The 13,970-nt window shown below is 46.4% G+C and overlaps 1 protein-coding gene across 1 annotated transcript in view; it reads right to left on the bottom strand.

Moving 5' to 3' along the window:
- TENM3 (teneurin transmembrane protein 3) overlaps positions 1–13,970 on the bottom strand; it is a 1,099,990-nt gene that overhangs the window by 335,462 nt on the left and 750,558 nt on the right. Inside the window, exon 6 of the mRNA XM_038755038.1 lies at positions 3,000–3,272. Coding sequence (XP_038610966.1) covers positions 3,000–3,234 — 235 coding nt within the window. The 5' untranslated portion in view covers positions 3,235–3,272. The remainder of the gene's footprint in view (positions 1–2,999; positions 3,273–13,970) is intronic.

Genomic DNA, 13,970 nt, shown 5'->3' with positions numbered 1-13,970 from the left:
CTGGGGAGGTTACAACGTGATTGGGTTGTCTCACGGGGGGCTCACAGTCTTAATCCCCATTTTAAAGATGAGGTAACTGAGGCCCAGAGAATAATAATAATAATGATAACATTTATTAAGCGCTTACTACGTGCAAAGCACTGTTCTAAGCACTGGGGAGGTTACAAGGTGATTGGGTTGTCTCATGGGGGGGCTCACAGTCTTAATCCCCGTTTTACAGATGAGGTAACTGAGGCCCAGAGAAGTTAAGTGACTTCCGCAAAGTCACACAGCTGACAATTAGTGGAGCCGGGATTTGAACCCACGACCTCTGACTCCAAAGCCCGGGCTCTTTCCACTGAGCCACGCTGCTTCTCTGCTGCTGCTTTGTCTTTTCTTTACGGCCGTTCTCGGCCTGGCAGATTGGCCCCCCGCGCTTCCCACGGCCCCCGCCCCGCTTCCCAAGCAACAAGTATATGTTGCCAACTTGTACTTCCCAAGCGCTTAGTACAGTGCTCTGCACACAGTAAGCGCTCAATAAATACGATTGATTGATTGATTGATTCCCAGCTCTCCTGGTGGGGTCTCGGCCCAAATGGACTTGGGGTCCCGGGGGGCAGGTCTGGGGCCGAGGCCGGCTCGGAGGCCAGAGACACACCGGTTGGGATGTGAGATGGAGCAGGGACAGGCCTCCTCTCTGAGCCAGTGCCCACCGATCCCATTCCTGGATGCCCAAACAGCTGGGCGATAATAATAATAATAATTATGATGGCATTTATTAAGCGTTTACTATGTGCAGAGCACTGTTCTAAGCGCTGGGGAGGTTACACGGTGAACAGGTTGTCCCACGGGGGGGCTCACAGTCTTCATCCCCATTTTCCAGATGAGGTCACTGAGGGCCAGTTACTTGTATGCGTTACTTGTGTATATAACGAATCTTTTCCCCCCCAACCCCATGGCCACGCAGAGCTCCCCCAGGGCAGAGGGGAACGAAGTGGGGTCTAAGAAGGAAGAGGTTGGGGGCTGTGGGAGTTGCGGAGTGGGGAGGTGAGGGGGTGAGGGACAGGATTTGGGGAATTGGTGGGTAGGGGAGTGATGGGTAACCAGGTGGGGTTGCAATGTACTTCCCAAGCGCTTAGTACAGTGCTCTGCACACAGTAAGTGCTCAATAAATACGATTGGATAATGAATGAATGAGGGCGAGGGGGCATGGAGTGCGGTGGGAAGGAGGATGAGGGATTAAGGGGTGCAGTGGAGAGGCGGGTGAGGGGGTAGGGGTACAGTGAGGCGATGGGTGAGAATGCAGGGATGCAGCGTGGAGGAGGGTGGGGTGTCAGGGGGGCACTGGGGAGGAGGGTGAGAAGGCGGGGGATAATAATAACAATAATAATGATGGCATTTCTTAAGCGCTTACTATGTGCTGAGCACTGTTCTAAGCGCTGGTGTAGATACAATAATAATGATGGCATTTGTTAAGCACTGAGCTAAGTGCTAGGGGGGATACAAGGTGATCAGGTTGTCCCATGTGGGGCTCACAGTCTTAATCCCCATTTTACAGATGAGGTAACTGAGGCTCAGAGAAGTTAAGTGACTTGCCCAAGGTCAATCAATCAATCATATTTATTGAGCGCTTACTGTGTGCAGAGCACTGGACTAAGCGCTTGGGAAGTACAAGTTGGCAACATATAGAGACAGTCCCTACCCACCAGTGGGCTCACAGTCTAAAAGGGGGAGACAGAGAACAAAACCAAACATACTAACAAAATACAATAAATAGAATAGATATGTACAAGTAAAATAAATAAATAAATAAATAGAGTAATAAATATGTACAGATGCAGCAGACATGTGGCAGAGCTGGGATTCGAACCCATGACCTCTGACTCCAAAGCCCGGGCTCTTTCCACTGAGCCACGCTGCTTCTTAAAGGTAATCAGTTTGTCCCACGTGGGGCTCACAGTCGTCATCCCCATTTTACAGATGAGGGAACTGAGGCACGGAGAAGTGAAGTGAGTTGCCCAAAGTCACCCAGCTGACAAGTGGCGGAGCCGGAATTAGAACTCACGATCTCTGACTTCCGGGCTCTTTCCACTAAGCCACAGTGGGGAGGAGGGTGAGGGGCAGGGGGTACAACAGGGAAGCGGAAGATGGGAAAATCAGCGCTTAGAACAGTGCTTTGCACATAGTAAGTGCTTAATAAATGCCATTATTAATTAATTGATTAATGGGAACAGATTTGTTATCTGTCTCCCATTTCTAGACTGTGAGCCCGTCGTTGGGTAGGGACCGTCTCTAGATGTTGCCAACTTGTACTTCCCGAGCGCTCAGTACAGTGCTCCGCGCCCAGCAAGCGCTCAGTAAATCCGATTGAATGAATGAACGAATGGGAAGGAGTCCCGTGGGAGGGGGGCAAGAAGGGAGAAGCAGCGTGGCTCAGTGGAAAGAGCCCGGGCTTTGGAGTCAGAGGTCATGGGTTCGAATCCCGGCTCCGCCACAAGTCTGCTGCGTGACCTTGGGCAAGTCACTTCACTTCTCTGAGCCTCAACTCCCTCATCTGTAAAAACGAGGATTAAGACTGTGAGCCCCACGTGGGACAACTTGATCACACTGTATCCCCTCCAGTGCTTAGCACATAGTAAGCGCTTAACAAATGCCATCATTATTATTATTATTCTTATTAAGGGAGGGGTTCAAGTGAGGGGGCAGAAGGGAGTGGGGAAATGCTTCATCTGAACTCATCATCAATCGTATTTATTGAGCGCTTACAGCGTGCAGAGCACTGTATTAAGCGCTTGGGAAGTACAAATTGGCAACATATAGAGACGGTCCCTACCCAACAGTGGGCTTACAGTCTAAAAGGGGGAGAGACAGGATGGACAGGATGGTGGTCCGGCCCCATCCCGCCCACAACGCACTGTGTGTCCGTGTCTCCGTCTGTGTCTCCCCATCCCCGGCCGGGCTCTCCGGTCACCCCGAGTCCCTCGGCGGCGGGGAGCGGGACGGGGCGGGCTCGGGCCTACCTTGGCGCGGAAACTCGTCGGCCTCGCGGTGGACGAGGTCCTTCACCCGGCTGCCGTAGAGGAGGCGGGAAGAGTCATGGTCGAAGGCCTTGAGCGTCTCGCTGGAGCTGTAGGACTTCTGGGTGGGCACGCGGCAGCCTTCGTCCCGCTCGCCGGCCGGGTTGGCGCCTCGCCGCTCCTTGTCCCTCCTGCCCTTGGTCAGGGAGCAGTAGGGCCGGCGCTCCTTCACATCCATCCTTCATTCCCCCCGGGGCTCAGCGGGGCTCACCGCCGCTGAAAAGACAAGCCCGCCCTCGCGTCGTCAGCGCCCTCGAGGCCCGGCGGCCACACCGCCGTCCCCGGGGGGCACCTGACCCACTCGCGATGGGGATAGCCGACCATCTGAGAAGCGGCGTGGCTCGGCGGAAAGAGCCCGGGCTTTGGAGTCAGAGGTCACGGGTTCAAATCCCTGCTCCCCCCATTGTCAGCTGGGTGACTTTGAGCAGGTCACTTAACTTCTCTGGGCCTCAGTTCACTCACCTGTAAAATGGGGATAAAGACTGTGAGCCCCAGCACTTAGAATGGTGCTTTGCATATAATAATAATAATTGGCATTTGTTAAGCGCTTACTATGTGCAAAGCACTGTTCTAAGCGCTGGGGAGGATACAGGGTGATCAGGTTGTCCCACGTGGGGCTCACAGTCTTAATCCCCATTTTACAGATGAGGGAACTGAGGCCCAGAGAAGTGAAATGACTTGCCCAAGATCACACAGCAGACATGTGGTGGAGTCGGGATTCGAACCCATGACCTCTGACTCCAAAGCCAGTGCTCTTTTCACTGAGCCACGCTGCTGGCTCAGCAAGCAAGCTCACATAGCTCACATGGCTCACATAGCAAGCGCTTAACAAATACCATTATTATTATTATTATTATCCTTCCCATCTCACAAGCCGGGAACCTTGGCGCTATCCTTGACTCGTTCAACCCGCACGTTCGATCCGTCACCGAATCCCGTCGGTCCCCCTCTCACGACATCGCTAAAATCCACCCTTTCCTCTCCATCCAGTCTGCTACCGCGTTACTACAACCACACATCCTATCCCACTTAGATGACTGCTCCTTGCCGACCTCCCAACCTCCTGCCTCTCCCCACTCCAGTCCACACTTCACTCTGCTGCCCGGATCATCTGTCTATAAAAACGGTCAGGACATGTCACCCCCTGACTCAAAAATCTCCAGGCGTTGCCCATCCTCTTTCGTATCGGACAAAAACTCCTCACCATTGGCTTCGAGGCTGTCCATCACCTCACCCCTTCCTTCCTCACCTCCCTTCTCTCCTTCTCCAACCCAGCCCGCACGCTCTGCTCCTCTGGTGCCATTGACCTTCTCACCGGGCCCCAATGTCACCTGTCTCGCCACCGACCCCTGGCCCACATCCTACCTCTGGCCTGGAATGCCCTCCCTCCTCAAATCCTCCAGACAACGACTCTCCCCCACTTCAAAGCCTTATTGAAGGCCCGTCTCCTCCAAGAGGCCTTCCCAGACTAAGCCCCACTTTTCCTCACCTCCCACTCCCTTCTGCATCAATCAATCAATCAATCGTATTTATTGAGCATCATCATGAGAAGCAGCGTGGCTCAGTGGAAAGAGCCCGGGCTTTGGAGTCCGAGGTCATGGGTTCAAATCCCGGCTCCGTCAATTGTCAGCTGTGTGACTTTGGGCAAGTCACTTCACTTCTCTGGGCCTCAGTTACCTCATCTGGAAAATGGGGATTAAGACTGTGAGCCCCCCGTGGGACAACTTGATCCTCTTGTAATCTCCCCAGCGCTTAGAACAGTGCTTTGCACATGGTAAGTGCTTAATTCTCCCCCTTTTAGACTGTGAGCCCACTGTTGGGTAGGGACTGTCTCTATATGTTGCCAACTTGTACTTCCCAAGCGTCTAGTACAGTGCTCTGCACACAGTAAGCGCTCAATAAATACGATTGATTGATTGATTGATTGATTCATTCATTCATTTGCATTTATTGAACGCTTACTGTGTGCAGAGCACTGTACTAAGAGCTTGGGAAGTACAAGTTGGCAACATATAGAGATGGTCCCGACCCAACAGTGGGCTCACAGTCTAGAAGGTGGGCTCACAGTCTAGAAGGCTTAATAAATGCTATCATTATTATTATTATTATTATTATTATCCTTACCAGCTGCCTTTGCTCTTCCCCCGATTCCCAGCCCCACAGCACTTATGTATATATCTGTCATTTTATTTATTTGTATTAATGTCTGTCTCCCCGTCTCTACTCTGTGAGCTTGCGGTGGGCAGGGAATGTCACTGTTTGTTGTTGTATTTTCCCAAGAGCTTAGTACATATTTATTATTTGTACATATTTATTGCTCTATTTATTTTACTTGTACATATTTACTATTCTATTTATTTCATTTTGTTAATATGTTTTGTTTTGTTGTCTGTCTCCTCCTTCTAGACCGTGAGCCTGTTGTTGGGTAGGGACCGTCTCTAGACGTTGCCAACTTGTACTTCCCAAGCGCTTAGTACAGTGCTCTGCACACAGTAAGCGCTCAATCAATATGATTGAATGAATGAATGAATACAGCGCTCTGCACATGGTAAGCGCTTAATAAGTACGATTGAACGTAAGAATGAATGAGACCTGGCTCACCAACTCCGGGGGAGATCCAACTCCGTTGGGGGGAGATCCTACCCACTGGCATCAGGGGACACTCTGTATATATGTATATATGTTTGTACATATTTATTACTCTATTTATTTATTTATTTTACTTGTACATAGCTATTCTATTTATTTTATTTTGTTAGTATGTTTGGTTTTGTTCTCTGTCTCCCCCTTTTAGACTGTGAGCCCACTGTTGGGTAGGGACTGTCTCTATATGTTGCCAATTTGTACTTCCCAAGCGCTTAGTCCAGTGCTCTGCACACAGTAAGCGCTCAATAAATACGATTGATGATGATGATGGTGATGGTATATGTTTGTACATATTTATTACTCTATTTATTTTACTTGTACATATCTATTCTATTTATTTTATTTTGTTAGTATGTTTGGTTTTGTTCTCTGTCTCCCCCTTTTAGACTGTGAGCCCGCTGTTGGGTAGGGACTGTCTCTATATGTTGCCAACTTGGACTTCCCAAGCGCTTAGTCCAGTGCTCTGCACATAGTAAGCGCTCAATAAATACGATTGATGATGATGATGATGACACTCGAAACCACCGGGGGAGACCCGATCATCCAACACCGGGGGACACTGACACCACCGAGCAGCCACCGACCCATCACCAGGGAAGACCCACCCGGCTGCTAGGGGAGACCAGACCCACTTATCCGTTTATTGTTTTATTGTACTCTCTCAGAGCCACAAAACCCAATCGAGTTTGGTTTTGCTCCACGCTCTCCCTCCTGTTCACACATGGCCACCTCCTCCTCCAATGAGGCCAAATCTCTGGCTGTTCGGGAGAGAGATCTCCCGGAAAGCCAATAACTAACCCGCGGGATCCCACGCCCCAGGGCGAAGGGTTGGGACCCAAGGGTATTCACAGCCTCTGGCAAGACCGATTACGGAACACACCGGGGCCTAGTGGAAAGAGCCCGGGCATCCGAGGACCTGGATTCTAATCTCGGCACTGCCACTTACCTGCTGGGTGACCTTGGGCAAGTCGCTTCAATCAATCAGTCAATCCATCATTTGTATTTATTGAGTGCTTACTGTGTGCAGAGCACTTTATTAAGCGCTTGGGAAGTACAAGTTGGCAACATATAGAGACAGTTCCTACCCAATGGTGGGTTCACAGTGTATGCCCTGGAATGCCCTCCCTCTGCCCATCCGCCAAGCTAGCTCTCTTCCTCCCTTCAAGGCCCTGCTGAGAGCTCACCTCCTCCAGGAGGCCTTCCCAGACTGAGCCCCTTCCTTCCTCTCCCCCCTCGTCTCCCTCTCCATCCCCCCCATCTTACCTCCTTCCCTTCCCCACAGCACCTGTACATATGTATATATATTTGTACATATTTATTACTCTATTTATTTATTTATTTTACTTGTACATATCTATCCTATTTATTTTATTTTGTTAGTATGCTTGGTTTTGTTCTCTGTCTCCCCCTTTTAGACTGTGAGCCCACTGTTGGGTAGGGACTGTCTCTATATGTTGCCAATTTGTACTTCCCAAGCACTTAGTACAGTGCTCTGCACATAGTAAGCGCTCAATAAATGCGATTGATTGATTGATTGATTAAAAGGGGGAGACAGAGAACAAAGCCAAACATACTAACAAAATAAAATAAATAGAATAGATATGTACAAGTAAAATAAATAAATAAATAGAGTAATAAATATGTACAAACATATATACATATATGCTTCACTTCTCGGGCCCTCCGTTCTCTTAACTGCAAACTGGGGATTCAACCCCTGTTCTCCCTCCTACTCAGATTGTGAGCCCCAGGTAAAACCAGATTATTCTGTATTTCCCCTAGCACTTTGTATAATGCTTGGCACATAGTAAGGGCTTAAAAAATACCACAGTTCTTATCATCACCATCATCATCATCATATTTATGGCTTAGTGGATTCAGCACGGGCCAGCGAGTCAGAAGGACCTGGGTTCTAATCAAGGCTCTGCCACTTTTCTGCTGTGTGACCTTGGGTAAGTCACTTCTCTGGGCCTCAGTGACCTCATCTGTAAAATTCATTCATTCAATCGTATTTATTGAGCGCTTACTGTGTGCAGAGCACTGTACTAAGCCCTTGGGAAGTACAAGTTGGCAACATATAGAGACGGTCCCTACCCAACAATGGGCTCACAGTCTAGTAAAATGGGCATGAAGAGTGTCCATGTGGGGCAGGGGCTGTGCCCAACCTGAATAACTTGTATCTACCCCAGCTCTTAGAACTGTGCTTGGCACATTCATTCATTCATTCATTCAATCGTATTTATTGAGCGCTTACTGTGTGCAGAGCACTGTACTAAGCGCTTGGGAAGTACAAATCGGCAACATACAGAGACGGTCCCTACCCAACAACGGGCTCACAGTCTAGAAGGGGGAGACAGACAACAAAGCAAGTAAATAGGAAGCACTTAACTAGTACCATAATAATAATAGTTATTATTATTACCATCATCATCATCATTATTATTATTAATACTGACAAGGACGTAGTGTTTTCTCCCTCGAACGGGAGGGCATCTCTTGTCCCAGCGAAAACACAGACCCTCCCATTCTGGACTTCTGCCCACACACTTCTTCAATCTCCAGACTCCCAGGGACAGGTTGACGTAACAGGTTGATGTAACCCCCAAGACCCACCCAAACCTTTCACAGAAGCACAATCTGCCTGGACCTGTTCAATCGCCAAACCGGGTTCGCCCACAAAGCTTGGAAATTCACGGTTCCTGGGAGAGTGGTGCTACACTGTAATAATTGGAATTAGGAGAGCCAGGTTCTAGTCTCTGTTCCACTACTGGCCTGCTGTGTGACCGGGAAAAGTCAATCACCTTCTCTGGGCCTCAGTTTCCTCATCTGGAAAATGGGGATTTGGCATCTGTTCTCTCTCCCTGTTTGACTATGAGTCCTGCATGGGACAGAGACCATCTGATCTGGTTTTTCTTCATTTCTAGCGCAGTGCTTAGCGAACTGTTGAATAAAAGTCACAATAATTACTATAACACATGGTACTGAATAATATTTCATAATATATATATACATTTAGTGTTGTATATATATATATATTATATATATATACAATCTTTTCGCAGAAGCACAATCTGCCTAGACCTGTTCAATCGCCAAACCGGGTTCGCTCACAAAGCTTGGAAATTCACAGTTCCTGGGAGAGTGGTGCTACACTGTAATAATTGGAATTAGGAGAGCCAGGTTCTAGTCTCTGTTCCACTACTGGCCTGCTGTGTGACCGGGAAAAGTCAATCACCTTCTCTGGGCCTCAGTTTCCTCATCTGGAAAATGGGGATTTGACATGTGTTCTCTCTCCCTGTTTGACTATGAGTCCTGCATGGGACAGAGGCCATCTGATCTGTTTTTTTTTTTCATTTCTACCACAGTGCTTAGCGAACTTTTGAATAAAAGTCATAATAATTACTATAACAACATATGGTACTGAATAATACTTCATAATATAATAATGATAATAATAATAATGGCATTTGTTAAGCGCTTACTATCTACAAAGCACTGTTCTAAGCACGGGGGGGAATCAAGGTGATCAGGTTGTCCCACGTGGGGCTTACAGTCTTAATCCCCATTTTACGGATGAGGTAACTGAGGCTCAGAGAAGTTAAGTGACTTGCCCAATGTCACACAGCAGACATGTGGCAAAGCCGGAATTCGAACCCATGACCTCTGACTCCAAAGCCCGTGCTCTTTCCACTGAGCCACGCTGCTTCTCTAATATTATATATACATATAGTGTTTTATATATATATATATATTTTTTTTTCATTCTATGCTATATATATTTATCTATATATATAGCATAGAATGAAAATAATGATTATTCTGGAATCAGACTAATTTGCAAAGGATGACTAGAAGCAGCATGGCTCAGTGGAAAGAGCCCGGGCTTTGGAGTCAGAGGTTATGGGTTAAAATTCCGGCTCCGCCGATTGTCAGCTGTGTGACTTTGGGCAAGTCACTTAACTTCTCTGGGCCTCAGTTACCTCATCTGTAAAATGGGGATTAAGACTGTGAGCCCCCCGTGGAACAACCTGATCACCTTGTAACCTCCCCAGCACTTAGAACAGTGCTTTGCACATAAGAAGTGCTTAATAAATGCCATCATTATTCTTATTATAGTAAGTGCTAATAAATATCGTAAAAAAATACAAGAATATACATTCCCTGCCCTCAATGAGCTTCCAGTCTAGAGACCGAAAGGAAGTGCTGGATATGTGTCTGTATCTTATGTTGCCAACTTGTACTTCCCAAGCGCTTAGTACAGTGCTCTGCACACAGTAAGCGCTCAATAAATACGATTGATGATGATGATGATGTATCCAGTCTCCTCTCTCTCTCTTTACTGTAATTCCCACCTCTGTTTCATTCATTCATTCGTATTTATTGAGCGCTTACTGTGTGCAGAGCACCCAGTGCTCAATACAGTGCCCTACATTGTGAGGGGGGTGACTGAGGATGGAGGTGGGGTTAAAAAGACACTCGACGAGCCACCAGGCTGCCCCACAAATCTGCCCGATCGAAAACATCAGCATCCAAAATTCGTTAAAATCAGATCAGGGCCAGGGGATTTATTTTTGGAACGTGAGAAGATCTTCTCTGGAGGTGAAAAGCAAGTACGTGAATATTTAATAATAAAATAATAATAATGATGGTATTTGTTAAGCATTTACTATGTGCAGAGCACTGTTCTAAGCACTGGGGAGGCTACAAGGGAAGCAGCGTGGCTCAGTGGAAAGAGCCCAGGCTTTGGAGTCAGAGGTCATGGGTTCAAACCCCGGCTCTACCAATGTCAGCTTTGTGACTTTGGGCAAGTCACTTAACTTCTCTGTGCCTCAGTACCTCATCTGTAAAATGGGGATTAAGACAGAGAGCCCCCCGTGGGACAGCCTGATCACCTTGTAACATCCCCAGCACTTAGAACAGTGCTTTGCACAAAGTGCTTAATAAATGACATTATTATTATTATTATTACAAGGTGATCAGGTTGTCCCATGGGAGACTCACAGTTTTAATCCCCATCATCATCATCATCATCAATCGTATTTATTGAGCGCTTACTATGTGCAGAGCACTGTACTAAGCGCTTGGGAAGTACAAATTGGCAACACATAGAGACAGTCCCTACCCAACAGTGGGCTCACAGTCTAAAAGGGGGAGACAGAGAACAAAACCAAACATACCAACAAAATAAAATAAATAGGATAGATATGTACAAGTAAAATAAATAAATAAATAGAGTAATAAATATGTACAACCATAATCCCCATAATCCCCATTTTATGGATGAGGTAACTGAGGCATGGAGAAATGAAGTAACTTGTCCAAAGTCACACAGCTGGCAGTTGGTGGAGCTGGGATTTGAACCCATGACCTCTGACTCCAAAGCCCGGGCTCTTTACACTGAGCCACGCTGCTTCTGCTTTCTGTCCCCGAGGTGACAGAAAGAGCTCGTCAAGGCCACCTCAGGCTGTGGCGCCGCGGAATAAAACGCTCGACAGCAGGGACCCAAAACGGCTGAAACTGAAAACCATCAAAAGCCATAAGCAGCGCGGCTTTACAAATTCAGGTCAGATCAACCTGGGTTTTTCTGGTCTGAATAAAGCAATGAGGGGGGGGGTTTCCGTTGACATATTGCTCTCAGTTTAGCAGAGATGTCTCAGGACGTGAGGAACGGCAGGGAAACAGTCGAGGAAATAAATACGATTGAATGAATGAATGAATGAATGACCTCCCACAGCACCTGTATATATGTTTGTACATATTTATTACTCTATTTTACTTGTACATATTTGTTCTATTTATTTTATTTGGTTAATATGTCTTGTTTTGTTGTCTGTCTCCCCCTTCTAGACTGTGAGCCCGCTATTGGGTAGGGACCATCTCTATATGTTGCCAACTTGTACTTCCCAAGCGCTCAGTACAGTGCTCTGCACACAGTAAGTGCTCAATAAATATGATTGAATGAATGAATGACCTCCCACAGCACCTGTACATATGTTTGTACATATTTATTACTCCATTTACTTTACTTGTACATATTTATTCTATTTATTTTATTTTGTTAATATGCTTTGTTTTGTTGTCTGTCTCCCCCTTCTAGACTGTGAGCCCGCTGTTGGGTAGGGACCGTTTCTATATGTTGCCAACTTGTACTTCCCAAGCGCTCAGTACAGTGCTCTGCACACAGTAAGTGCTCAATAAATATGATTGAATGAATGATCTCCCACAGCACCTGTATATATGTTTGTACATATTTATTACTCTATTTATTTACTTTACTTGTACATATTTATTCTATTGATTTTATTTTGTTACTATGTTTTGTTTTGTTGTCTGTCTCTCCCTTCTAGGCTGTGAGCCCGCTGTTGGGTAGGGACCGTCTCTATATGTTGCCAACTTGTACTTCCCAAGCGCTCAGTACAGTGCTCTGCACACAGTAAGCGCTCAATAAATACGATTGAATGAATGAATGAATGAATGAGGAAGCAGTGTGTCCCAGCGGAAAGAGCCCGCGGCCTGGGAGTTTGAGGATCCATTCTCTCTCTTGCTAAAGCCGTGAGCTCCTTCATCTGAAAAATAGGAATTAAATACCGTTCCCCCTCCTGTTTAGACCGTGAGCCCCGTGTGAGACAGGGACTCTGTTCAATCTGATTATCTCGCACCTACTTCGATGCTTAGCACTGTGTTTGGCATGCAGAAAGTTCTTAACAAATACCACAATTATAATGATTATCGTTTATTCTGGCATTCATTCAATCAAATTTATTGAGAGCTTACTATTTGCAAAGAATTGTACTAAGCACTTGGGAGAGTACAATAAATAGCACCACTTGATTGTTTGCTCCGAAACAAATCAGTGAAGCTCTGCAGAGAGCAGGAGGCCAGAACAGTGCTCTGCACACAGTGGGTGCCCAATAAATGCTGAATCATTCAATAATAATAATAATGGCATTTATTAAGCGCTTACTATGTGCAAAGCACTGTTCTAAGCGCTGGGGAGTTACAAGGTGATCAGGTTGTCCCAAGGGGGGCTCACAGTCTTAATCCCCATTTTACAGATAAGGTAACTGAGGCACAGAGAAGTTAAGTGACTTGCCCAGAGTCACACAGCTAACAGTTGGCAGAGCCGGGATTTGAACCCATGACCTCTGACTCCAAATCCCATGTTCTTACCACTGAGCCACGCTGCTTCTCAATCTTCAATTCAATCTTATTTACTGAGCACTTACTGTATGAAGAGCACTGTACTAAGCGCTTGGGAGAGTATAATAGAACAATAAACAGATTTATTCCCTGTCCACTAGCCTGGGACCCCTATGTGGGCCAGGGATCGTGTCTGATTTGATTGCATCATATCTATCTCAGTGCTTAGCACATAGTAAGAACTTAGCAAATACCACCGTTATTATCATTACTACTGAGGGCAAAGCTCATGCCTTCTAACTAGCGTATTATCCCTACTGATTAGAACAGTGATCTGCACATGACAGGATCTCAATCAGCTTAGTGGAAAGAGGCCTGGAGTCAGAGGTTGTGGGTTCTAATCCTGGCCCCTCCACTTAGCAGCTGTGTGACTTTGGGCAAGTCACTTAACTTTTCTGTGCCTCGGTGACCTCAGCTGTAAAATGGGGATTAAGACTGTGAGCCCCACGTGGGACAACCTGATTACCTTGTATCTACCCCAGTACTTAGAACAGTGCTCGGCACATAGTAAGCGCTTAACAAATGCCTTAATAATAATAATAACAGTGCTTGGCACGTAGTAAGCGCTTTACAAATACCATCATTATTATTACTATTGATCGACTGAGACCCACTCAACTTCCTTTCCCCACGCCTTCATTCGAAAGGAAGAAGCATATCTTGAAGTACATTCATTAATTCATTCATTCAATTGTATTTATTGAGCGTTTACTGTGTGCAGAGCACTGTACTAAGCTCTTGGGAAGTACAAGTTGGCACTTTACATAGTGCCTGGCACAAAGTAAGTGCTTAAGAAATACCAAAGAAAAAGCCACTTGCAAATGGCGACACACACAGAACCCCTTCTTAGGCTCCTGCCAGGATTGGGAACCTCCAAATTACTTTTAAATATACCGTCCCTGTCTTCATTTCATTGACTATTCATGAGTTAAAAATAATTAAAGAAAAAAAAAACCCCAAATTGACAGTAATGTTTCTCTCACTAACCTCAATTAACTTCAGCCTCTGTTCTAAATCTCTTCATGTCACCTGTCAAATTGATAACCCTGTGCAGAATTTGGAAAGCGA

This window comes from Tachyglossus aculeatus, chromosome 12, assembly GCF_015852505.1.
Source record: "Tachyglossus aculeatus isolate mTacAcu1 chromosome 12, mTacAcu1.pri, whole genome shotgun sequence".
Lineage (NCBI taxonomy): Eukaryota > Metazoa > Chordata > Mammalia > Monotremata > Tachyglossidae > Tachyglossus > Tachyglossus aculeatus.
The sequence above is the reverse complement of the archived record's forward strand: the minus strand, read 5'-3'. Positions and strand labels throughout refer to the sequence as shown.